A 25,865-nucleotide genomic window follows, 5' to 3' on the forward strand; every position below is an offset into this window, starting at 1 on the left:
TGATCTTGTATTACGGTCAGTTGCTTGATTGCAGTCTTAGTTAGACCGAGGATAGCCTCTGAAACCACTCTTAACAATCCCTCTCTCTGATGGTCCGTCCTGCTCTCATGCTAGCGGAGATTCGCTTCGCATAGCCACCATGACCCAAAGATTATTTTTATATGATCCATCCATCTCTCATCGTACAAAAACCATTCCAACCCAAGTAATCTGATACTGCAAGTCCCATTTGAATGACCGACGAATAGATTAGATGAAGGTTTCGTCTGAGAGTCACGAGGTTATTAGCATCATTTCCAGTGCCAGTGGCGTAGTTTGAAAGAATAGGCAGATTGTTAGAGAAGAAGAGAAAAGTCAACTCACAAGGTCTGGCAGTGAGGGTTTGAGGAAGGTTGTTCTTGATGGTGACGTGTCTAGCCTCTCGGGGTTGAGCGGGTTGTCTCTTGAGGACGACGTGTTCACCTTTCTCCTTGGCCTCCCTCTTCTTGGCGGCGTTGGACTTGACTCTGTCCAAGAATTCTTGTCTGCACTTGGAGTGCTTGATGTGCTCGATTCGGATGTTGACTCGCTTCTCGAGGTATCGACCGTTGACGACCTTGTAGCAGATCACACCGACGGCTCGGGGGGTGACGTTGTAGACGATACCGGTCTTACCGTGGTAGACTGGTTGTTCGAGTAAAGATCAGTCAAGACCGTGCTTTGACTCGAGTTGAAAAAGAAGTCGGAGAGATGTTGTTGATGAAAGTACTACTCACACTTGTGGGGCATACCCTTTTGTTGAGAGGCGTTGGCCTTGATGTCAACGATATCACCAACTCGGTAGGTCTTCAAGAAAGTGGTAAGGTTGGGTGAACCATGTTCTGTATGGGTTCAACCGTCATATTTCCAGCACACATCGATATCCATCATATATCCAGTATCCGAACATCCACGACGATTCCATCCAACCATCCATGAGAGTAGTAGGTGTAGTGCGATGGTCGATAGATCGGACACAAAAGTGAGAAAAGAGCAAAGGGGGAGACAAAAAATCATCAGCATTTCTCCTTTCCTCGACATCCAATTCATCCTTCCATGAACATCCATCAAACGTAGACCCACCCTTGAAGTTCCTAGAGAACATGTGACGCGTTCGCGCCCTTGAACCGAATGAGTGAGGCATCTTGAATGATCTACAACAACAACGATAAAGACGAGGTCAGGATTCCGTTCTTTTTATAGATTGGTTGAGTTGACGATGGTGAAAATTTCTTCCTGGAGTGTTGCGATGATGTCGAGAGGATGTCGTATGTCGGACGAAGGGTGTTGAAGGGAAAATGGCTCACCTCTCGCTTGGATCTTTTGAAGTCGATGAAAGAGATTAAGAAGGTTTGATGATGGCTGTCGATGAAAAGTTGAAGTTGAGCAGCAGCAGCAGCCAGAGCAGCGACGGTGAGCAGAGTGTACAGGGAGAGTATCGCACAGCATGCTACGGTGGAGAGCACTCGTACAATTAGAGAAGGTAAAAGCTACGGTGAAGAGCGGGAGCAAATCTACACATCAATCATCGGTGTTAAGCAAATCCGATACTTTCGTAAACCATCCCTGCCCCTATAACACCGCGGCGTTATTGCATTTAGCGGAGGATTTTCCACCATACATGCACTCCTCACCATACACACAGTAGTGCACCGTACGAGTTGTTGGTCGTCGGTGGTGCATGGTTTGACCTTTGCACTGAGTGGTTGAATTTTGCACAACTATTCAAGAATCCTCGTTATCACCCTTTTAGCTCTTCTTCATCCAGCAAGTTTAAAAGTGGGTCATATACACCTAATCATATCATCGACATCGTCTACAAGTGACCTCAGCTGACGTATAGCCTATCCTCTTCTTCCCACTTTCGCTCATCGATAACCCTTTTGTCAATCTCAACAGATGGTCTCGTAAGTTACCTTCAACGACAATGGATATAAGAGATTTGGAAAAGGGAACAAGGATGCTGATGGCTTGACTCATAATTGCAGTGCTCCACGAAAGCAATCCAAGACCTACAAGGTCCCAAAACGACCCTACGAGGCCGCTCGTCTCGATGCTGAGCTCAAGGTGGGTTTTGGATCTATCTGGACTAGGGATGGGAAGGACAATGGGGCATGGTCGTATGGAAGTGCAGGCGAGGCGAGGACTATATCAATAGCTGGATAGAATAAGGAATTGTTCGGTGTAGGAGGATATGTGTTGGATAGGATACGTGGAAAAGATTTTAGAAGAACTACGACCATGCCTCTTGTCCTTCCAACCACCCAAACCCTCTCGTATCCTGCAATACAATGCTGATATTCCATCGATATCCCACAGCTCGCTGGTGAATACGGTCTCCGAAACAAGCGAGAGATCTGGAGAATTCAATTGACCCTCTCCAAGGTGGGTTCGGTTTTCACTCTACAATCCTACCCAATTGTTACAGTGCTGATCTGTTTTGTTTGCGTGGTCATAGATCCGAAGAGCTGCTCGAGAACTCCTTAAACTCGATGACAAAGACCCCAAGAGACTTTTCGAGGGTAACGCCTTGATCAGACGACTCGTCCGAATCGGTGTGCTCGACGATACCAGGATGAGACTCGATTACGTGTTGGCTCTTAAGACCGAAGATTTCTTGGAGAGACGATTACAAACTCAAGTTTTCAAGCTTGGGTGGGTGTTCTGTTTCTTATCATCATGACAATGACAAACATTTCAAAAGCCTTATACTGATATCGTATCCACGCTTGCAGTCTCGCCAAATCCGTCCACCACGCCAGAGTTTTGATCAGACAACGACACATCCGAGTCGGTAAGCAAATCGTCAACGTCCCCTCGTTCGTTGTCAGACTTGACTCTCAAAAGTGAGTATTGTTCTCCTCTCCCTTCGTCTGTACCATATAACTCGCAACACGCATGCTGAGACTCTAACCCACCTCCCCCAGACACATCGACTTCGCCCTCAACTCTCCTTACGGTGGTGGCCGAGCCGGTCGAGTAAAGAGAAAGAGAGCCAAGGCCGCCGCTGGTGGTGATGGTGAGGCCGAGGAGGAGGATGACGAGTAAACAAGATAGGAATACTTGAGAATCTTGTAATACTTGGTCTAGGGATGCATCGCTTTCATGATATCACAGAAAAATGTTTCGTGCATCGTTGGGTTTGTTGCGGTTGGGGCACTGAGATCAGTTGCGAGCAGCTCCAGCTTTGCACTGATCGTGCTTAGACCACTGATGTCTTGAATTAGCTGATCAGTACGAATAATGGACATTCATCACATGGCAATTATATACACGATCTTTATACAAGACATTTTCACCTACACCAAGAGCATGTTTACAAATACAGTATAATCAATACTTAGCATCCTTAACCACCTCCCAACCCTTGTCCAAGGCTCCTTCCAATCTTCTTTCCAGCCCCCGATACTTTCTATGCTTCAACTGCACTCCCAATATACCAACGACGCCCCTAAATCTAGGTTTTCGCTTCAAAACTCTCACAATAGCAGATATAGCCAGACTACATCAGAGAGATATTTATCAGCTTGACACCGATCACTGAAATGGACGTTACTCAAAGCTGGTTAGATGTGTGAAAAGACATACAACAGGAAGACGATCCTCTTGATTTCATAATGGTCCTTCCCGTCATGTCGACTAGCATGGTTGACTCGAGCCCTCCCGGCAAGATATGTATATTCAGCTGAGGAGATCAACGCATCTACATAGCGAAGAGGTGATTAGCTGACCTACTCTCTTCGACGGTGACATTTGGTACTTTGGTTAATTAGACTGTGAGAGTGCGGTAGACTACTCACCCGCGACTAGCTTTTCTCTGCTTCCGCTCAGTCCGACAAAATCGTCCGATCTAAAGTAAAAGGGGATCTTCATACTTGTCAAAGCAAAGTTGGTGTAGATGTTGAAATGGACAGTATCCAATCGGTTATGTATCGTATCGAGCTATTCTCATTAATGTCAGACTTAGCTCAGCTATCCTAGACCGAGAGGAAAGGCAAGAAATGGATCCATCGAGTGAATTACGATGGGGGTTGAGGGATAACACTCACATACGCAACATGATTCCTATTCTCCAACTGACGGCTGAACCATCCCACAAACGCTGAACCTCTATGACGGTCTGAACGAAGTGCGAAAGATTGTTTGATCGCTAGGTCACCCCATCCCAGGCCCGTCAGCTTATATGTACAATGGCACACAGGATCCACAGGTCTGAAATGGGGGACGAAGTGAACTCACGCCCACTCATCAACCTCGGATAATCACTCATAACGTCCAACGACCTAGTATTCAACAAGAATCCACAATAAGGAAATACTGAGATCCTGTCTTATCAGCCTTCGTCCGATTATCCCTCAGGACCTCGGCTGTGTGGTCGACTCACATGTTTCTCCATCGGCAGTAATTTCCACTACACTCCCCATGTGACCTTTCGTCTTACATTCAAAAGACAGCAGCGTTTTACCTACAGACACTTCCGCACCATACGTTGGAAACCCTTTAGACATGGTATCCACAAACTTACGTGCCAAAGCTATCGAGTCGGTGACGAATAGGAAATCGTCGATATAACGCAAGAGGCGCTATGAGAGATACCATCTGTGAATCAGCGTCCAAAAGAACACAGCATTGTCATGGTAGGGTTGCTCACCGATCCTTCCTGCCTTGTGAATCCCAGATGATCATTCTCCATACAAGCGTAAAAGAAGGAACATAATAATGAAGATATCTTGGATCCTTGGGGTATACCAATTTTTTGCTTGTAGAATTGTTTCCCGACCTACGACAGTTTTAAGAAGAGATGAGTTGACATACTGCATCGTTTGATATATTCACAACTCACCTGCCAGACATTGTTCTGGATATGTATTTTCAGGAGTTCCATACACGAATCCCTTGTGATTTGCTTACGCCGTACCTATGTGAATTGTCTAAGATCAGCTTTATGGATGATCCAAACCTCATTCCGATACAGCTGAAAGAGACCAACAAGATCGACGATAACAGCATTTCTGAGGGGTTCAGCAATTTCCTGAGCATGTTCCCCGAACGAAGATGCTAGATGGTCTGTAAGACCGATATACCAATGATCAACATTGCCCACGTGAGAGACCGAAAGGACACAGGATAGAGAACGCACCATCAACGACAGCTCGAGATTTGAACAGTCTCCTCGAAGCGCCCTGAGAAGCTTTACTAGCCGGAGGTAGAAGTAGACAATAAAGCATTAAGCAGTAGTCGTGATTCTATACCATCATTCATAAGCTTAATCCATTCCTGCACCCAGTCAGCATACCTTATCGAGTAAATCCGATACCACCTGAATCATCTTATCCTGCTTGATAGTGTCGAACGCAGCTTTGATATCCATCTTGACGAAATATAACTTGGGTCTAAATTGAGAAGCGTAGCTATCAGTTGACACAATCTCAGGGAAGGGTTACAACTTGGAAGGTAGACCCACATCTTTCCATGTTTATCGATCAACTCCACCTTTAAATTCTGTAAAGGCGAGAAGATCTCGTTGGTTCCGAATAACGAAGCTCCCAGCGAAGCTCTATGTCGATCCTGTGACACACAAATTAGCTGGAGTGTACAATCTTGCAAGAGCAACAAGGTCGTCAGCTGATCATGATCAACTGAATAATATACCTTCTCAAACGTCAACACCTGATGAACGCCTTTCAATATCTGGTTTGCCGTCAACCCCTTCTTACCGAATCCCGGCACAGGTATACCAAGGACGTTTTGTGATTTCTAATCAAGCGACAGCAGTATCAGCTATTATTCTCGCGCCCACGAGTATGGCAGATGAAGCGAGATACGTTCTATTTTCTTTCCCAAATTGACAATAGGTCTGAATCCCTTAGGTTTCGGAATCAGTCTCACGGCCGATACGCCCAGTGGACCTTGTTGAGCAGAGTACGATTCGGTCTATCGATTTCACATCAGTTTCGGCATCCTCTTCTGTCTGATCCAACTCAGATCGATGAAGCTGATTCACCTTATTCAACTCAACCAGTAAATCATCTTTCAGAACCTCCAAGTGAGGCTTCGTAGCCCTCAACCAATCTTCATGGGTATGATAAACGGTCTCATATCGAGTTGTGGAAGTTTCAGTGATGTAGAATGTATTCTGCACCATTCAAGAGTGGACATCAGCTATTATCGATTACCGTCATCCAAGCAGCATAGCTGGACAAACACACCCTTAACAGAGGTATCAGGAAATCTGAAAATACCCATCTAACAAAATCAACTACCAAGCTCCTTCTCTTCTCAGCTTCGCTGACATTGAGTCGTTGCGTATTATTCGGATCGATGATAACCCATTGAAAATGGTTTATCTGCACTCCCTGGATCAGAGTATGTAAGTTGACTGGCTCATATTGCTTGGCTTTGACGAATCGTCTTGCATCTGAAACAAGCAGCTTCTTAGTCAACTACTGACTGAACAGCTAGCTACCTGAGGGTGTGTATGTCCACTCACGCGATAATATTGTATCTAGATTATGTTGACTACCCATAATATCTATGGAGAAGAGGTTGCGAAATAACATCGTAAGGTATCGACATACCTGGGATGAAGAGGGAGTCAGCTGAAAGTATAATCATTATCATGCACAATCTTGCTTACCTGTCCATGTGGTACTGGTACAAGTAGAGGAGGAAGAGTCTCGTTGCGGCCTGCATTGATCGAAGGCTTGTTGTCAAGTGAGGTAAGTGGGGTATCAGGGATGACTTGGGTTATCGGCTGACTCGAAGACTTCCCATTTTCCACTCCATCATATCCGCGCATTAGTGACTAGCAGACTCGTGTTAGCTTCCGTTCCCGCAGCCATAGCATTCGAAGCTTACTTGCGATAGCACCTATAATACAGATGGCAACAAGTAGATTAGACTACTTCACCGATTGTAAAAATTTAACTCACCATCTCAGTATCTTTACATCTCCTCAACAAACCCTTAAAGTCGGTCTTCCTATACCTAGCCACCAACTCTCTGATCATGCCTAATATCCCCGCTAATCTCTTGATGTTACCCCTCACTCTTGGCAGTTCGTCATCTCCACTCAAGCGATAGAATAACGATGGGAAGACCTGTTGAGTGAGCTCGAGAAGATCTCTGTTCGCCGGTTGGCCATTGGTAGAAGCGAGTTTATGCAATATATCTGCACAGGATCAGATCTATCAGTTATAGGGATACTGCGATTGGGACGAGTGAGAGAGGTCTACTTGCGTGAGTGTGGTAAGCCATATACCATCTTTCCACTGGACGTCCTAGATATGTGTCCGTAAAATATCCTCTGTCGGGATATCTGTATTTCTGCCAGAGCACTGAACGTTGAAATGAAAGAGAGTGAATTGGATCAGCTCAAATCGTATCATATTGTTGACTTCTCAACTTGCCATTTCACACGCTTGCGCTTCTTCACTTCCACAATAATATCATCCACGCCTTTCCTCTTCCTCTTCTTGCCCTTACCATTACGCTCCCCTAGCTCACTAGGCAGCTCATCACTCCCTTGCGAGGGAGTCTCGAGATGCTCCGGAGGGAGTGTCTGAGCTTGAGCACGAGCGATCTTCGAATGATCATAGAGCTCATACACCGGTACCCCGCTCAATTGGGTAAAACAGTTATTCCCAACCGGCAGGAACAGCGACGTGTGGATGAGAAGTAATCGAAATGCCTCGTCACCGATTCTACGTGATTCGAACGTTCATGAGCCTGGTCCACATGTATAGCGCGCGTGACTCAAAATTACTGCTAAGGTAGAAAGTGGTCTGACCGGCAGGTGCCGAGGGTCATATAAGCTCATGTGTGAGCAAGCTTACCTTGATCTAAGCAGCTTCCACTCCGTCTCTCTCAGGACACTACTTGGTGAGTTCACATGACGATTATCCACATGAGGTCTTGAGATATTGATGGGCAGTTCGACCGAGGGGAACTATACGATCCAAATAGCGAATCAGCTATCAACGTAACTTGTATACTTACACTTCACGCAATGTCAATTGAGTCCGATGAAAGAGGACTCGCCCTATCACCAGTAATTAGAACATTCTTCTCTCCTATCCTAGCCAGATCCCTCAGAATGCAATTAATCGCTTCCTGCTGCGACAGCCCGTTTGCCCTCCTGCAATCCCTCAGCTTTATCTGCAGTTCCGAAGCATCTTGAGCGGATCTAAATACACATATGGTATGATCCAGCAACTTCACATAAGCTCCCGGATCACTAGGTTTTGATATCACTCGATTTTCTGCTGTGTAAGTTGAGCTGAGGAATGTGGAGAGCGTGTGTAGGGTTGGATAGTACGCTGAGAGTGTTTTGTGTCTTAGTGGTTTGGTCGACCCTTCTCCTGGGGTATCCATCATGGTTGTTTTCTCTTGTCTACCATCCCTGTTGTATCATACGCGACGGTTGGGACTGGATTGGGACTGGTATGATGTTCGAAATGGTTTACAGAAATGTTAAATACGCACGGTGCTAGTTCGAATGTTTACTGTGAGGTGAGGGTGAACAACCTCCACCTACTAATTGGGACTGGTTGACGTGTGCCTGATGACATGAGAGTTACGGGTATGTGTCCGATATCAGGCGCACAGATGATATCGAGGAATACTGTATTACATATGCATTGTATGTACCGTATGTATCCATCTACCACTATGACTTAATAATTGTACAACGTTGAAGTAATAAGTATATATGCAATGATGTGATGTGACGTGTTGAACTAAATCTCCTCTCCATAACCATCCCTAATCCGACAGATGCTCAATACTGTATCTCCCACACTAATACCCATCCTCCCTCAACTTAATCATCAAACCCCCATAAAACCTCCCCAAATCAAACTTCTCCTTCTTCCTCTTCTGCTCCTGCTGCCCGTCCTCGGCTTTCTCCAAAGTAGCATCCTGCAATTGCTTCTTACTAATCTCGCTATTCTTATTCTGCTTCTCATCGCCAGGTAAAAGCTCATTCACCCAATCGATGATTTGTCCCACTTGGGCTATATCCCATGAACTCCCACTACCCCCACTACCCCGACTAGTGGTACTAGGTGATGAGCCCGCTTTACCCTCATTCTTTATCGATTTGTTCAATTCAAATTTGTTTAGAGCTTCTTCGACCGCCTCACCTGGATTCTGCAGGGGGTTGGTTTGAAGACCGATTGATAGGCCCAGATGTTGATTCAGACCATGTTTCGAATGATCGTTCTGATTCTGTTGGTTCTGAATCGGGGACTTCCGATTGTTCTCATACTCGCTCAACAAAGCATCCGCCTCTTCTTCCTCTTGCTGTTCCTTCCTTGCCTTTTGCGCTTTCTCATCTGAATTTCCCAATCCCTGAGGGAACAGTCCTCCTTCACCTCTAAGATCCCAATGATGACATTCGTCCACCGCACCCAGATATTCACCCCATTTGGCCGAACTAACACTGACCAGCCCGTCATTGCCTTCATACACCCTCTTCCCGTTCGGTCCATGGATGATGTTCGAGTGATCCTCCGCATACCCATTTTCCGCCGCTGCATCTAAAACTAGTTTGGGAAACCACAGTGGATGTAACACGGACATCTTGGATATACGACCAGCGACCGAGGTGTATTTCACATTTGCGGAGTCGGGAGTAGATGGGTTGAAATGATCTCGTAGGAAGGAAGTAGTAAGGTTTGAGTAGGCGGGCGAGTCAAATATGGACAAGAGGTAGGACGTCAGACCAGCAGCAAAACTACTGCCGAAGGACGATTCGGCCTGTTCTTTCGTTTCCTGCTTGAGGGGTGGTCGAGACAATAGAGGTGATTTCATCGAATAGGGTAAAAGGGATTTGGTCTTTCCACCGGCCAGAACGGCTGTCGCAGCAGCTGCGACTGACCCTACACCAATATTGGCAGCGCACCAGTCCATAAATGGGGATCCACGATGAGGGGTTCCGATGGTGGTGAGAGAAAGAGGAGTGTAGGATGTAGGTTTGATGGTCGATATGAGATATCGACAATCTAATCCTCCCATTGAATGGGCAACGAAATTCACACCAGTCCCTTTGGGTAGCGTGTCTTTCAGGAATTGATGCATCTGCTCTGCACGTTCTTGTATGGAGCCGGTACTGGATTTCAAGTTAGACGATCAGCTTCATGACTTGTGATGTGACGAGCGATATGGCTCACCCTTTCACTCCTACCACTACGACATTTGCACCTATCTTATTCCGCAGAACATCCAGCACGTTTGCCCAGTAATGCAATTTGAGCGATGGGAAGAGAGGTATGGGCGTAGCGGTCGAAAAGCCATACAGACCTATAGTGAATGACAAGTCAGCTCTGCCCGCTACATTTACTTTATGATGATGGGTCTAGAACCACTCACCATGACACAGCACGACAGTCTCCCTGGGCGGCTTTATCCTCCCACCCACCATAAGCCTCTCATCATTCATCAACCTGAATATCTCCTTGGGTCCAGGGGGCCATTTCGGATCTGGCGCCAATTTGGGGAACTTGACATCTGGTCTTTTACCTTTCCCTCCGTGTCCTGTCCCACTTCCATGCTGGTGATGGTGGTTGTGGGGAAGACGCGATGGTCCAGCTAGGGGTATTTCCGAATGGGCGTGCGAGGAGGAATGAGATTCAAGGGATGTTGAGCGCAGGAGATGATCGCGCTGACGTTGAGTTTGTCGAACGTGCTGCAAAGCTTTCGCCTTTCCTTTACCCTTTATGGATGGTATGGAATCTACCCATCTATGCACGAGGTACCGAGCTACCGCGAAGTACCGGAAGGGAGAGAGGGCCGTCATGGCGGGTGGCGATGGGATGAACGTGTGTCGGTGTGAGGTGGAGTAGGAGTAGGAGCAAAGAAGGCGGAGAAGGGTACACCGCGAGGGTGAGAGGTGGATGTAAAAGAGTGTGAGGTGTTTGAGATTGTAGATTGACTGAGGATGTTATATCATGTATGTATGTATTGTTTGTTGATGGTTGAATGTTGGGATGAAGAATAGGATCAAGCGATAAAAGCAAGAAAGAAAGTCGAGAACTTTACTGTGCGGTGATGTTACGTTTTATTCGGCCGTTTGTTGTTATGACGTGTTGGATTTGATACCACGTGGTATGAGGGGTCTGTGTTGTTGTCGTCAGTCGATTCTTTGGGGATAGATCGGATCTCGCTTTTGGTTGATCATGCCACAAACAAAGACGAGTGTTTACGTTGGAGCTAATTTGGGTATTTATCTGCTTGCAGGAGGAACGTTCATCTTGCCTAGGGTTATATACCTTTTAACGTGTCCAATAGTAGTGGGGATGGACCATGGTCAGGTGATACTAGAGCAAGCAGAAGGGGCAGGTCATGAAAGGATTAGATGATAATTTCCCCAATGTACGGTAGTAGCACAGATGTCATACCGGAGTGGGCCATCAGTCCACGGAGGAGGGTAAAGAATGACCCGCTGTAGATGTCACCCAAAACCTCATGAGGTCGTCTCAACATTCCTTGCAAAAGTCATCTCGACTGCGGTCACTGGTAACCCAACTCACCTTGAGCCTTGCAAGCTCAAGTAACTCGGTGGCAAACACCTCAAGTTGCTTCTGCGCCAGGGTCTGACCACGTGGCAATCACGAGTCAGGAGCCAAGGGAACGCGTTTGTTATTTCACAGCCAAGGGATGTGTTCTTTGATCGCAGCACGGTGCAGGCAGAGCACAAACAAAAAAAAAGAAAATCAAACGGTTGCATAGGTGCATCGCATTCTCACAGCACTCTTGCTCTTCAACGTACAGTGTACGTATAACTACTCTACAGCTTCACTCTCATTACACTCTCTCACTTGCCAAGCTCTAGTATCACCAAACGACAATCATAGATTACCAACCAATTGCCAAAGGGCTTGAAAGGAGGTTTGAAACGGAATTCCAATTAAAAGATCATAGCTCAACACCGCATTGCAACGCGAGGCAACTGAACGACCGACGTCGACCTGTCTTACCACTCTTTACGACACTCTCATTCGTATACATTCCTTGTATATCATCACCATTGCCTTCACTCTTCAACCTCACTTTGACGAACACTCAGCAAATTGTAATTCCGATTGATTCGACATCATTCACAAACACAACACAAACAAAATGTTCCCCTCACTCCCCCTAGCGGCTACCGCACTCGCCCTCCTCTCATCGGCCATAGCAGCGACAACATGCAATGGACATTCCGAACTGTGCGATAGGAAATACTCCAACGTTACGTTCATAGGTGCGCACGATAGTTATGCTGTTGGAGATGGGTTGGCAGATAATCAGGATAAGAACGTGACGGCGCAGTTGGTATGTCCGCTGTCTCTTCAATGGGGTTGCTGGTCGTGACTTGTTTGGCTGATAAAGATGAGTTGGTGGGATAGAATGACGGTATAAGGACTTTGCAGTTGCAAGCGTGAGTGTACCCGTCACGCTAGATATCGGGAATGATGCTGACAGTCAGTTGTGTAATACGTTGCTCAGTCACAATACGGACTCTGGCGTGCATCTGTGTCATACCTCTTGTGTGAGTTCGCAATCTTTCTTGTTCAGAAATGTGCAAGTGCTGACTCTGTGGGATTTCATAGTCACTACAAGACGGTGGATCACTAGAAGATTACCTGAAAAGTGTGGTCTCATGGGTATCTTCCAATCCGAACGATGGTGAGTTGGACTTGTAGTCATAACAAAGAAAGACAACAGACTATCCTGCTCTCGTTTTCCGTCCTGAATTCGAACTCGTATACCTTCGTGAATACCAAATGCTGACTTTTTCATTCGGTTCATAGTCGTCACGATAGTCCTGACCAACCCAGAAAACCTCGCCGTCTCCACCTATTCCTCCATCCTCACTTCCTCAGGAATCGCAGACTACATGTATCAACCTTCCTCTTCGCAGATCGCTCTATCCGACTGGCCCACACTGGGAGAACTGATAGATCAGAAGAAGACCGTCGTGGCATTTTTGGACTACCAGGCAGATTTCTCGAGCGAGCCGAGGTTGATTGATGAGTTTACTAATATGTGGGAGGACGCTTATAGTGGGTGTTCTCTCCTAGTGGAACATTGAATGATGATGTGATGAAGTATGCTGACCCCTATGCTGATTTACCCAACAGACGTCGTGGATGCTTCGTTCGCGTGCTCGGTTAACAGGACAAATGGTTCACCTAGCTCGCAGATGTATTTGATCAACCATTATCTGGACAGTGTGAGTCAAACCCTACCCGATCAGATCTGGGCTCACATCGTCTGGGGAATCTGGACAATCACTGATATATGTCCGGACATAGTCATATGCTCTTGGAGGTACTCAGTTCTGGATACCCAACAAGGATCAACTGAACGTTACGAACAGTGAATCGGGAGATGGGTCTATAGGGTTCCACGTCGGTAATTGTGTATCGTTGTGGGGGTGAGTGGTTATTCCACCTTGCTACTTGCTTTGATCGCATATGGAAAGAAAAGGCTTCAGCACCTGCGTCAAACAAAGCTAATACTCTGTCCAAATTTTAGACGAAACCCCAACCACATCCTCCTAGATTTCTACGACGCCGCCTCCAACTCTCCCTTCAACGTTGCAGCCTCGCTCAACGGCGTATCACAACCTACCAACACTGTCACAGCCGGATCTGGAGCTACAGCGAGCGTCACGTCCGGATCGACAGCGAAAGTTTCGACGTCAAGTTTGAACTCTGCTGCTACTGAGAGTATTCAGCTGATCAAGGGATTATCGATTGGTTTGGGGGTTATGGTAGCGGTATTAGGTGGGGTGGGGAGGGTATTGATGTGAGCAGCTGGTCTGTGATATCATACCTCTTACGCAGAGTAGAAAAGAAGAAATATGTTATGTATTGTCGAGATTATGGTTTACGATAGGATAGGACATTTCGTGGTAAAGTAGATAGTAGATAGGCACTCTGTTACAACACTCATTCACAATGCATCTCACAGTACATATCCATCCCACTGCTTCCTCTAGTGATGTCAGCGTTCAGCCTTTTAACTGCAAAGCGAGGCAAAGCGAGCTGGACCCTACTCGCAGCTGAGATGGATTATCTTGCGTTCTGTATTCATCATTCGATGAGCTCTCATCATAGTCCAGAACCAAACAGTCATGATAGAATCTGAGTTATGCATACACCCCATCAAAAATCATTACTTCTCGCTCCACCCCTCCCCCCTCCACTCAACGACCTCAGGCCACCCCTCCCCCCTAACCCTCTCGCTCGTCCCCGCAGGAGTGGGTAATCCCGTAAGATCGTTGCCCAACCACTCTTCCTCGGATTTACCTTTCTTCAAGCTCAATTTCGATTTCGCAATCAAAGCTTTCTTGGAATCTCTTATGGAGATGAACGAATCGTCCGATCCAGGTACGGAACCCCTCACGTAGATTAGGTTGAGGACTGTGTCGATTCGGTGGACGAGGAGGTTCTGGGTGGTTTGGGTTACGGTGCCCATGTGGCCTGGCATTTTCTTGTTGGGGATGACTCGGCCTGGGTCCTGTGGTATTTCAAGTGATCAGTCAATATGATCTCGAGGAGTTGTTGTGTAGATTGTAGTTGATCGAGGTAGATTGAATCGCTCTAGAAAGGGTATTGGGGGGGAAGATAGGAAATGAGCCTGTGAAAGACATGACCCACCTGATTCTGACCAATCGAACCTCCCGATCGATGTTTGACTGAAACACCGTGAGAGGCTTTCAAACCTCTGAAGCCATATCGCTTCATCACACCCTGGAAACCTTTACCGATGCTGGAGTATTATAGACGTAGTCAGCGATTATTGTTCGTGCACGTTATACACAACAATGCCCATTTCACAATAATTTCGATTGATCATTCCGTCCCTAATGAACCGCGAGAGGACATATATTCTCCCCCTGTCGCCCATTTCATCCCTCACTCTTTAAACGATTCCTCATCCCCCGATCCCATAAACCCAAAGAAAAACACCCACGTCGTACCCTGCACATCAACATACTGCCCCGGGACAAAATGCCCCGCATTAAGTTCCGTCCCCACTGCCAACACACCATCATTGGACACTTGATACTCCTTCAACTTGTATTTAGGATCCACACCTGCCTTCTTGAAATGACCCAGTTGTTGCGCCGGAGTGGTCTTCTCAGGTCGGGTGGAAGCGCCGATCTGGAGGGTGTGGAATGGTGAGGTCGGTGGGGGAGGGGTATGGCGGATTACTTGGTTGGCGTCGACCTGGTGGATGGGGCGAGAGTCAATATCCGCCGTAAGATATATCCCTTCAGTGTAGTATGGGGAGATAGCACGTAGATGCCCATCAAGCGAGATGGTTGATTTGACAAGGATTTGATGTAATATGTTGGAGTTGGATATGTACCGTCGCACATCATCCAAGATATAATAAAACTCACCTGCAAGACAGTCACAGGCCATCTCCTCCCATCCTGATCCCACAAAGCCGTCATACCTCTCTTTCTAGCTATCAATCCTGTTCGTAAAGTATGAGGTGTCCATTTTCCAACCGGGTTCGAAGATCCAGCAACGGTGCTAGAACTGGAACTCGATGCTATTGGCTCAGCTACTTCTGCTACGGTTGCGAGACCTCGGGAGAGCTGTTTTGAGAATGCACGCAGTTGTAACATCGATCGCATCGTTGATGAATGTTCTGGCTGAACGACACGGGGTAGAAAAGGTGTTTGAGATGATGAGGATGAATGATATTGCAGAAGGATAGGTATGGAGCTCGATGATGGAAAAGTCTCATGAAGCTGGGTAGAGGACGAAATTTAGTGCAGTGTACTAAAAGCTCAAAGCTGAAATGGGTTAACGGCGATCGCCGCTTACCGGGTTGTTTCACGTCGCGGAACCCCCCTAAAAGGCTTTCACAGCCAACCATCATGCATCATCAAGTGCATCTCATATGTCAATCCCCTTTCTTCATAACGTTACTGTCACTCCTACTCTACCATAGTCCATAGGTCTGGAATCGAATCTGGACGATTTCCTACCATAGCTTCAACTCTCGACCTGCTCACCAGCATCGCTGTGCATCCTAACTCATAATAGCTTGAAACGCTATAAAAACCCTTATCCTCAGCAGGCTAGAGCACCCCGTTCTCAACCCTCGCTTACCCTGGAACTGGTCGATTATCTCGTCATTCACCTTTACCTTCATCTCGGTGCCCGGGCGATATAAACATTTCATCTCTTTTCACCCTTTTCGCTTCCCCATAACTCCTATAATCCCCTCTCATCTATCTGTACATCTATATCCGATTACCTTCCTGACGACATCATCCACCAAGTACGCGCTACAAAGCAGCACACCTTCCATTGCCAAGACCCATCAATCTCCTTCCGACCAACCCCCTTTTCTTCCCCCGGTATCACCGTACGCCAACATGGCAGCCATACCTGTCAATGTCAATCAGTATCCCCAAGGACCAGGCGCAGGCGCAGGCAACAGTCCCATAAGTCCTCACCCTCAATCACAGTATGGCGCGCAGATGAACCAGTATCCAACTACATCAAGTATGTACGGTGATAATTCGCCTATAGACGGTGGGTACCCCCAGGGGATGGGATATCCCGGAGGAGGGGATAGGGAGTTTGATAGGCAGAGTAGGATCGTTAGTCAGCCTGCTGCGCTGTTGGATCAGTGTGAGTTGTCTGTCACACCTCCGAGTCAACCTGGTGTAGATCGAGCATCGAAGGATGCGATGCTGACTGTCTATTGAATGATGTGTAATAGCCCACCTGAGACCAGGAAACCAAGCCGAGCTGCTCTCTCAAGATCGTACACTCCAACTATACCGAGAAAACGCCAAGAAGACCAACGATCCCGAACTGATTTTCGAGTTCTCAGTATTCATGATCGACGCTGCGAAGTCAATGGTCCCTCCCGAACTTGAGGCTGACCCTTCCCCTCCTCCAACAACTACCAAACTCATTGAAAAACGAGAAGAACTAATCAAAGAAGCTACAGCCTTGTTGAAGAGATTAGCAGATAGGGGGTATCCCGATGCTCAGTATTTCCTCGCGGACTGCTATGCCAATGGGATTGGTACGGTTAGGGGAAGACAGGATTTCGATAGGGCTTTCCCGCTGTTCATATTGGCCGCTAAGCATGGTCATCCCGATGCGTGCTATAGGGCGGGAACTTGCTGTGAACATGGTTGGGGATGTAGGAGGGAGAGCGCGAAGGCTGTGCAGTATTACAAGTGAGTGTGGTATTCCGTGCTTGAAGTGTCATGCGCACCACTTCTACTAGTATACACCCATCTTGCATATCACTCAGATTGTCTCAGGAGCTCTTTCATGTCAATCTTGTTTGAAATACAGTATGAAAAACATTTTCAAAGATTTGCTGACCAATCGAATCCCATCTACTCAGAAAAGCAGCAGTAGCATTACACCCAGGAGCGATGTACCGCCTCGGAACTGCCGAACTTAACGGTGCACTGGGGCTATCTCGAAGACCCAAAGAAGGCGTGAAATGGCTGAAGAGATCTGCGGAACACGCTACTGAGGAATTCCCGCATGCCTTACACGAATTAGCACTACTTCACGAAAGGGGTATTGATAATGTGTTGTTTGTCGATTTCGAGTATGCCGCAGAGTTGTTGGCTCAGGCGGCCGAATTGGGATATGCACCCTCTGCGTTCAAGTTGGGCGAATGTTATGAGTATGGGAAGATGGGGTGTCCTGTGGATGCTGCGTTGAGTATACATTATTATGTGAGTGGTGTCTTTTCTGAGTACTCATTATCGTCCTTCTACGCTTTCACTCCATTCTTCCCATCAATACAAATCCTATCAAGAAGATGAACGATTATGAACCAAAGCTGATTCATGTAATCGCTTGGTATATCACAGAATATCGCCGCTCAGCAGAATCACCGAGATGCATGTTTCGCCCTCACTGCTTGGTACCTCGTTGGATCGCCTGGCGTACTACCTCAATCGGATACCGAAGCTTATCTGTGGGCTAAGAAGGCTGCTGAGATGGGTTTGGCAAAGGCTCAGTACGCCGTTGGGTACTTTACCGAGGTGAGTGATAAGTTCCATCGTGCTTGGTCACTTTCGTCAATAAATCGTTCTGACTCAAAGCTAATACTCTCAAATCTCCGGGATAGACCGGTATCGGAACCGAAGCGAACCCGCAAGGAGCTATGAAATGGTACAAGCTCGCTGCCGATGGAGGCGACAAGAGAGCTACCAAGAGATTAGCGTCTGGACAGAGAGGTGGAAGTGGGGGCGGTGCAGCGCTGGACAGGAGGTTGGAGATGGAAGCTATGAAAGAGGAACACCAGGCTAAAGGTGGGAAAGAGGGCTGTGTGGTGATGTGAGGAGGTTCAACTTTCCTGAACGAATGTTCGGTAGAAACCACGAAATAAATGGAAGAAGGGGGAGATCGAGGTTGAAGGTCGTCCTCAACGGGTTAAACGATATGATTGCTATTGTTATACATGACAATGACGTACGAACCCTTGTAGCCATATTATAATCCCTTAAAAAATAGATTTCGCTCTCTTTGTTCCCGGTCTCAGGATTTTAGTAGTATGTTTCCGCACTTTTGACATTTGATATTTGAGATTTGACACACTTGGACTTGTCCATTGTCGTATATATACTTTCCATCAGGCTCTATTCGATAGTATTGATTTTTCCCTGGACCGACCAGGTATGTTATGGCTGTACAGTAAGCGTACATGATAGTAAACATCTTCATGCAGATTCATCAATCACGCCTTCATATACACAATGATCATCATCATAAAACACAAATCATACACGCAAAGCCAAAAATGGTGAAGACCGGTGCGATTATGAGTTAGATCAACGTGAATTAAACAATGAGATGTGGAACTGCTCAGCCGCTGGGATCAACCTCTCTAACACATTTGGCCAACCCAGCTTCTTCCTGAATCCTCAACAACTCTCCTCCCCTAATATGCTATGCGATATAAACCAATCAACTCAACTCCGGGAGGGTCGTCTGATCCATTTATACTGAACTGAAACACTAAACTCACCTTCTTATCGCACAGATCCCTAAAGATCGAATCGCGCTTATCGAACAGCTTCAATGGAGTATCGAATTCCTTAACTTCCCCTTTGTCTAGTACTAGGATACGATCGTAGTACGCCACAGTCTGGAGTCGGTGGGCGATGGACAGCAGCTGTACAGTCGATGTCACCCATCAAATGTTCGCGGTGGCTTGAACCGAGGTGAGATTTACTCACCGTGATATCTGAGAACTCTGTCTGGATGTTACCCTGGATCAACGCGTCTGTCTCTGGATCTACCGAGGAGGTAGCTTCGTCCAGGAGGAGGACCCTACATCGTCTTGAGAGTGCTCTGATGAGGGATACTACAGAGCAATGGCATGACTTTGTCAGTACCATCTTTGTAAGGGATATCAAGAGATCAGAAATTGCTGGTTTACTTACATAGCTGTTTCTCCCCAGCACTGAAATTTGCTCCCTCCGCAGCGACGCTCCCATCGAGTTTCAATTTATCTCTGAGCGTGGCAGAGACTCTGGGGTGATTTCGGATAAGGTTCAAGGCGTCGTTTAACTCTGCGTCGGTTCGTGATGAGGTTGGATCGAGGTTATCTCTGCGGCGTAGATACAATACGACATCAGATCAAAAAAGTCTATGTCACCTGAACAGGTCTTACGATAATTGGGAAATTAGACTCACCGGATAGTTCCAGCAAACAAGAATGCATATTGAGGAATGATAGCCAATCTCGATCTCAACTATTCGCCACCGACGTCAATCAACAATCAGTCCAAGGGTGCAACGAGTCAGTGGATAACAAGAAAAGTTGGAAAAGTAGAAGGAAGGAAACATAACAACATACAGTCTCCAACCCCAACCCCCTCAAATCAACCCCATCAACCTCAATCACACCACTATCAACCTCGACAGTCCTAAATAAGGCTTGAGCGACGCTGCTCTTCCCTGCACCCGTTCTACCGATTATACCGATCTTCTCACCAGCGTTTATACTGAAACTCAGATCTTTAAGGACGAGGGGTAACTCGGGTCGATATCGGAGACAGACGGTTTTAAATTGGATCGAACCGTTATTTGGCCATTGGGTGAGGTCGGGGTCACTGGGTAGGGTGGGGAGAGCTTCGGAGGGGAGGGTGTTGTAATGATGGAGACGCTCGACACAGTTCTGCGTGGAGCGTGGAGTGTATCAGATTATCTTTCGTCAGTGGTGCTTGGTTGGTGAGGTATGGCGTGGAGGGGGAAGAGTTGACATACCATCTCTTGTTCGCATTGAGCCCAGAGGGGTACGAAGAGCGTGAATACTGCGAACGAACGATGGTCGGTATATGCCCTTCTATTTGTGAAAGAATACCTCGAAAACGTACTATAAGCCGTATTCAGCGCGTACGTCAACACCTGTATGTATAAGAAAGGGAAAACAGATTTCCTATTAGCTTTGATCGTTCGTACTCATTCTACCTTGGAGCCAGCTGACTGACCACTCCAAATCTTTCGGGAGAAACGTCTTCTCGTCTTACGACTCCGATAATTCCAATAAGCTGTGAACGTTTCCGAAGATCAGTGCTCCGATAGATGTGGGCATTAGATGACTTACCAGAATGATACTTTGGCTCAAAGCGTCCAGCCGAACGGATAACCACCTGAAAATATCATCACTTTCAGTCAGCATTATCCACTCGAGTCTCTAAATACACTGGACATACCGTTGGCAAGTCAGCTGTGGCAAGAGGTAACGATAAATTAACTGTCAGCTGGCCACATTACAACAACCTGATGTTACGAAGATCAACTCACTGTCAGGATATAGGCTTGCTATAGGGATGAACAGATTAGTTAGTCAATCCTGTTGTGCCTGCCGACAGAAGAATGGGACACAATCACCTGCTCCTTCTTCAGTCCCTCCCTCAGACGATTTTGGAACTTTTCTTGTTGCCCAAAAGCCCTGATTACCGCATGTCCGGCCAGCTATGATGGATCGAAGTCACCTCATCAGCCTTATCACCATATAGTACTCATAGAATAAGGTGTGAAAGGAAATCCCGAAGCTATTCACCTGCTCGCTGAAAGAGGTATACCATTCGCTCCTGATCAGCGATTCAACCCTCTTCAGCTCTCTTGAAGTTCTGGTGTAGAAGGCAGTGCAGAGATACTGTAAGAGAGTTAGCGATACGTCTGATGGATATGATATGGGCTTTTACGGACAAAAGCGCATCCGAGAGGGATGAACATCAAACCCAACCATGGATAGGTGTAAATGATCAGACCCATCGTTCCAAGGATGATCAGCGTATTACTATAAACTATAAATCAGCAAGGATACCGGTTTCATTACCTAGATGTACCAGACGTACCTCAATAACTGATACCAGATTAAGGAAAATCGATCATCGAGAATACGAATATCTGCAAAAATCAGCGGTGTTCGTCAGCTTGTGCAATGCAATATCTGGAGTCCCGAGTCGAGGGTTACAGACCTTTCGAGAGTCGACTGATTATTCGTCCGGTCTGTTCAATACCATAATCACACCCATAAGTCACCGTCTTCTTAGTTCATTCGAATCAATAGCACGCGTCAATGGACCTACTGGCGTCCTATCATGCCATGTGGTTGGGCTCCGCATAACGGCTGCCCAGCCGCCATTGAACATGTTGAAAGATGCCCGCATAGCTGCCAAAGCAATCGCAAAGACCGTGGCGAACTGGAATGCGCGATGTAGTGCAATGGTCCATGAAATGAGCACTTTCGAAGATGGTGTCTAAAGCAATACTGTATTGGGAACTCACGTTGAATAGTGCTTGAGCAGCACCCAGTCCTGCAATCGCCGAAACAAAGTTAGCCATACTCTCATTGTTCGACGTGTCGTGAACGGGGGTATACGCACCACCATAAACTCCCATATATTGTCCTTGGGTGAACCCATTGATAGTTGATCCAGTCCAATATCCCAAAAACAGGGAATTCCCAATCGCAGAAGCCTGTGTAAGAAGTAGGCAAACCGCACAAACGACGACATAAAAAGGCGAATCCAAAGCTTTGAAGTATGCTTTATACGTCCCCCAAGTCACATTTCCAGTGAGCCTCTCCTCATCCTCGAATTCTTTTGTTGAGATTGCTTTCGCATCCCTAACTTTCATATTGGATGGCGTTTTTTCCTCTTCATCCGCACCCTGGTCCGCTACCAGCGGGCTGACCTCGATTCCCTGGGGAGCATCTCGAGCGATGTTCGTTTCAATCCCTTCGGATGGATCAGCCTCGTGCTCGTGCTTATCGATCACTCCAAGTTCGTCCATCAACGGTTGGAAAAATGCCTTCCGTATTTCTCAGCTCCTGTTGAGTTCGAATATCAACGTCAGTATGTTGTGTGGAGGACGGGAGACGAGAGATGACTCACAGAGTATGTACCCTGCTGGACGATCCGACCTTCATGTTCTGATACCCGATTCAACACCAACACCAAGTCTGCCTTGGGCAATACATCCAGATGGTGAGTGACCAAGATTCTCGTTCGATCGGCAAATGGACCATTCAATATACAGTTTTTCAGAAGATGATGCCCCACTCCGGCGTCAACCGCTGAGAGAGGATCGTCCAAGAGGACAATTTCAGATCGATCGTATGCTGCACGAGCTAGACAGAGCCTCTGTCTTTGACCCCCTGATAGCGTTATGCCTTTTTCGCCAACTTTGGTTCTGTGAGAGCATATCTGTAAGTGTCTTGCTCCAGGGCAATCAGTGTTTTCGTTCTGACTTACCGATCTCCCTCGTCCCACATCCCAATATCGCTTTTCAACGCGCAGGCGAAGATCGTATCTTCAACTCTGGCTTGATCAATCTCGTGCTCATGCGAAGAGAATGTGATATTATCCCGGACGGTACCAGATTGTACCCATGCGTGTTGAGGTACTGTGACGAGCACTTGTGATCAACGATCACCCTGAGAGACCGTTGCGTAGATGACATCACGTACCGAAGCTTACAGTCCCACCAAATCTCACATGTCCATTGAGCCTTCGCACTTCGTTGATCAGTCCGTTCAACAGTGTTGACTTGCCTGTACCGACCCTTCCGACCACGCATACCAGAGCTCCTAGATCATCCACCAATTTCATGAGCCCTTCGATCCTGCGCTGATGAGAAGTGGCACATACCTCGAGGTATCTTCAAGTCAACACCACTGAGATGAAATGGAATGTCCAAATCTTCTTCATCTGGGTCTACGTCCATAGCGAGTCCAAGCTTCTTGCGTTTTCTAGCTTTCTCCTTCTCTATCTTCGTCTCTCTCCTCTTCTCCGATCTAGATTTCTTCTCCGTCTTATCATTCTCGGGTGAGTCATCTTTCTCATCTGAGGTTTTATCTTTCGGATCATTCTTGACTTTAGGAGCAGCATCATACCGGAAATCTGCCCTAACGTCAATCCCATACTTGGCTTCGGGATGGATATCAAGCGAATCAACGAGTTCTTCCGCCTGAAAATGGTAATCAGCTACCTCAATCTTTGATCAATACCTGAAGATATCTCTGACCTTTAGCGTTCGACGAACTCTTCCTAGAGATACTGCCATATCTCCAATCGCCGCAAGAGTCATGGGTAACAAAGAGATAGGCACTCTGATGACGGAGAACCATTGTAGGCCAGAGAAGATCACCGCAGCGGTTAAATCGTGTCCGGACAGAGCATAAGTCACAAAAGTCACTAGTATGATTGAGCTGTCAATGGCTTATCATGTCTTAGTGGTAAAGACAGACTTACAGATAGCAGCGAAAATGGGTATGACATTCAATATCGCGGTCATGACCCCTCGAAGCAAACTCTTATTTCGCAGATTGCCCAATTCTTGTCGACGGATACCCGACACTTTCTCACCAAAGAACCGCTCGTAGGCGTATAACTTGACTGCTCGTACGTTGTTCAATATCTCAGTAAGGAGTCTGACTCGCTTGTCTGTATGTTGTTCTTGTCGATCACTGAAGTCCATAAACTTTCGTGTCATCCACCCTATAATGAGGCCTTGTAAGCGGGAACAATCGAGAAGATTAGTCAATTTCTCTACTCACATTGGGATGGTCCAGCAATCGCCAAGACCTGCGCAATGATCAGCAACAAGTACTGTAATGTTATCGAGAGTACAGCAGATGACTACCTACCGCCACACCGACCAAAGCAGAATAGCCAAGATTGTAAATGAGGAGTGCAATTCCTGCAGTCAACGTTATAGGATCTATCATCAGATTGGCCAATGTTGACATTGCCCATTCCTGATGCAACGCGTTCCAGCCACAGCCATAAATCGTAAGTTCATGATTTGCCTCAGCCGACGCTGAACTTACAATGATGCTACAATCGGTCGAAACTAGGGTGAACAGCCGGCCATTGGTCATTTCATTTCTGGATTTGCCTGACAGTCGCCTAGCGTCAATGATCGTCAGCGAAAGGGGTTGATTGCAAGAACAGGACACTCACATGGACTTGCGGCCGATAAGATCCACAAGCTGATCGAACGACAATCAGGTAAGCTTTTCCGTCTCGATACGTATAGGGCAAGCCACTCACCGCCATACTTAGTCTTGATCCCATGATGAACTCTACTTGATCGCCCTTGAAGAATAGCAAACTCGCCGAGAATTGCATGACAAACAGAGCTATCGCCAGTCCAATGCCTCGACCAATGCTCTGCGGTCGAGGGATGTCATCCGTCAAAGTCCCGTTATTACGCGCTTGATAGTACGTGTGTGCGGTAGTCACGTGTTCGATAAGTCGCTTAGTCACGAGAGGGGCAGTCACCCTCAAAGCCTCTGAGAGAGAAACCGGAACATGTGAGTGATCTTTTTTCAATACCTACAGTTGTGAGAACAGAGAATACTCACGCCCGGCGATAGACAAGACCACTGTTGTCCAGTATTGTTTCCAAAATGAGAGATAGACGGCGTACCATAGACTCATATCATACTCTTTACCATCTTCAATGGCAAGTTGGTCGTATGCGATTTTCTGGGCTTTCTTCTTACCATACAGCTTAATGTGCTCGGGATCGGGCTCTCCCAATTTGATCTTTGGGTCAGTGTGTGTCATTTGGTCCGAGTCTGATTGGCACTTTTCAGGATCATCCCGATATAACGGGTCTGCATCAGAGCCTGTATTTTCTGTCGGCGAGTTCGGACAATTGTCGACAAGGCGATTGGGATCACCAACTGGTTTCTCGGAAGCACAATCGGGCGCCTGAGCAAGTGCGCCAACCCGACGAGAAGGTGGCATCCGGCGCATGAAATGCTTCTGTAGTCTTTCGGCATTCTACAGTACGAATATCAGTCTGCGTGGAGTACATTATGGAAGTACTTACTGTTTTACTGGTCAACTCATCGCTAAGCGACCATAAATCTACCTTGTTTATCAGTATCAGAATATTACGGCAAACCTAAAAGCAGAAAAAGACGCACCTTCAATTTGCAACGGTCTTGAATAGCCCACTTTGAGCATGGGTGTAATCCAAGTATACAGGAAATTGGATACGATATTGGCTTTTGCCATTGGAATGAGCTCGCCCTCGAAGATCGCTTCGGGAGCTTCGGAGGGTTTGTAGAATGGAATAGGCATCTTTGGGTAATTTAACTGATTACCTCTTGGGAGGCGTAGGAATTTTGATCGATGGGGAAAAGGGGTGTTATGTTGTCAGATATCAGAAGTAAGATGTATTCGAGACTGTTCTTGATTGAATGTGAAATGAAAAGGAATATAGGGATGTGGACGGTTGGCTATTGAAGTATTAGTTCGAGTTATATACGACACTGGTCAGTGGACTGGCCGTCTGACGTCGGATCGTTCACGAAAGTCTGGATCC

The 25,865-nt window shown here is 46.8% G+C and overlaps 8 protein-coding genes across 8 annotated transcripts; 3 read left to right on the forward strand and 5 right to left on the reverse strand.

The window, feature by feature from the left end:
• Positions 1-249: 249 nt before the first annotated feature.
• I302_108861 (60S ribosomal protein eL21) lies at positions 250-1,162 on the reverse strand (the record flags this gene model as incomplete). Its single annotated transcript, XM_019194585.1, has 4 exons — positions 250-266; positions 364-663; positions 756-860; positions 1,102-1,162. 4 exons carry the CDS (start codon positions 1,160-1,162, stop codon positions 250-252), a joined length of 483 nt encoding a protein of 160 aa, XP_019043421.1.
• A 755-nt stretch (positions 1,163-1,917) lies between these two features.
• I302_108862 (40S ribosomal protein uS4) lies at positions 1,918-3,066 on the forward strand (the record flags this gene model as incomplete). Its single annotated transcript, XM_019194586.1, has 6 exons — positions 1,918-1,925; positions 2,007-2,085; positions 2,338-2,403; positions 2,477-2,673; positions 2,754-2,864; positions 2,946-3,066. 6 exons carry the CDS (start codon positions 1,918-1,920, stop codon positions 3,064-3,066), a joined length of 582 nt encoding a protein of 193 aa, XP_019043422.1.
• A 285-nt stretch (positions 3,067-3,351) lies between these two features.
• I302_108863 (uncharacterized protein) lies at positions 3,352-8,391 on the reverse strand (the record flags this gene model as incomplete). The annotated part of the gene is made up of 23 exons (XM_065870745.1): positions 3,352-3,520; positions 3,607-3,721; positions 3,819-3,960; positions 4,068-4,168; positions 4,258-4,335; positions 4,403-4,601; positions 4,670-4,798; positions 4,862-4,936; positions 5,009-5,085; positions 5,159-5,264; positions 5,315-5,411; positions 5,483-5,586; positions 5,671-5,775; positions 5,869-5,952; positions 6,023-6,154; positions 6,228-6,436; positions 6,509-6,596; positions 6,656-6,823; positions 6,951-7,189; positions 7,258-7,355; positions 7,428-7,721; positions 7,854-7,966; positions 8,059-8,391. The coding sequence occupies 23 exons, from the start codon at positions 8,389-8,391 to the stop codon at positions 3,352-3,354; spliced, it is 3,255 nt and encodes a 1,084-aa protein (XP_065726817.1).
• A 426-nt stretch (positions 8,392-8,817) lies between these two features.
• On the reverse strand, positions 8,818-10,816 carry I302_108864 (uncharacterized protein; the record flags this gene model as incomplete). The annotated part of the gene is made up of 3 exons (XM_019194588.1): positions 8,818-10,129; positions 10,191-10,320; positions 10,390-10,816. The coding sequence occupies 3 exons, from the start codon at positions 10,814-10,816 to the stop codon at positions 8,818-8,820; spliced, it is 1,869 nt and encodes a 622-aa protein (XP_019043424.1).
• Positions 10,817-12,138: 1,322 nt separating this feature from the next.
• Positions 12,139-13,816, forward strand: I302_108865 (uncharacterized protein; the record flags this gene model as incomplete). Its single annotated transcript, XM_019194589.1, has 8 exons — positions 12,139-12,333; positions 12,408-12,439; positions 12,508-12,550; positions 12,612-12,687; positions 12,813-13,064; positions 13,143-13,234; positions 13,317-13,438; positions 13,540-13,816. 8 exons carry the CDS (start codon positions 12,139-12,141, stop codon positions 13,814-13,816), a joined length of 1,089 nt encoding a protein of 362 aa, XP_019043425.1.
• A 365-nt stretch (positions 13,817-14,181) lies between these two features.
• Positions 14,182-15,655, reverse strand: I302_108866 (50S ribosomal protein L3; the record flags this gene model as incomplete). The annotated part of the gene is made up of 4 exons (XM_065870746.1): positions 14,182-14,526; positions 14,667-14,778; positions 14,983-15,239; positions 15,416-15,655. 4 exons carry the CDS (start codon positions 15,653-15,655, stop codon positions 14,182-14,184), a joined length of 954 nt encoding a protein of 317 aa, XP_065726818.1.
• A 750-nt stretch (positions 15,656-16,405) lies between these two features.
• I302_108867 (uncharacterized protein) lies at positions 16,406-18,351 on the forward strand (the record flags this gene model as incomplete). The annotated part of the gene is made up of 5 exons (XM_019194591.1): positions 16,406-16,664; positions 16,756-17,224; positions 17,398-17,740; positions 17,879-18,052; positions 18,139-18,351. The coding sequence occupies 5 exons, from the start codon at positions 16,406-16,408 to the stop codon at positions 18,349-18,351; spliced, it is 1,458 nt and encodes a 485-aa protein (XP_019043427.1).
• A 524-nt stretch (positions 18,352-18,875) lies between these two features.
• I302_108868 (uncharacterized protein) lies at positions 18,876-25,621 on the reverse strand (the record flags this gene model as incomplete). Its single annotated transcript, XM_065870747.1, has 34 exons — positions 18,876-18,959; positions 19,039-19,185; positions 19,250-19,377; positions 19,457-19,623; positions 19,710-19,768; positions 19,873-20,193; positions 20,283-20,329; positions 20,393-20,423; positions 20,507-20,566; positions 20,623-20,712; positions 20,823-20,840; positions 20,910-20,993; positions 21,082-21,177; positions 21,231-21,321; positions 21,380-21,431; positions 21,503-21,533; positions 21,614-21,727; positions 21,813-21,841; positions 21,911-22,229; positions 22,324-22,356; positions 22,421-22,718; positions 22,781-22,931; positions 22,996-23,115; positions 23,177-23,495; positions 23,553-23,722; positions 23,780-24,025; positions 24,085-24,112; positions 24,175-24,285; positions 24,358-24,436; positions 24,491-24,519; positions 24,581-24,822; positions 24,895-25,318; positions 25,368-25,405; positions 25,465-25,621. 34 exons carry the CDS (start codon positions 25,619-25,621, stop codon positions 18,876-18,878), a joined length of 4,413 nt encoding a protein of 1,470 aa, XP_065726819.1.
• Positions 25,622-25,865: the final 244 nt, after the last annotated feature.

Source organism: Kwoniella bestiolae, chromosome 8, assembly GCF_000512585.2.
Source record: "Kwoniella bestiolae CBS 10118 chromosome 8, complete sequence".
NCBI classification, from domain to species: Eukaryota; Fungi; Basidiomycota; class Tremellomycetes; order Tremellales; family Cryptococcaceae; genus Kwoniella; species Kwoniella bestiolae.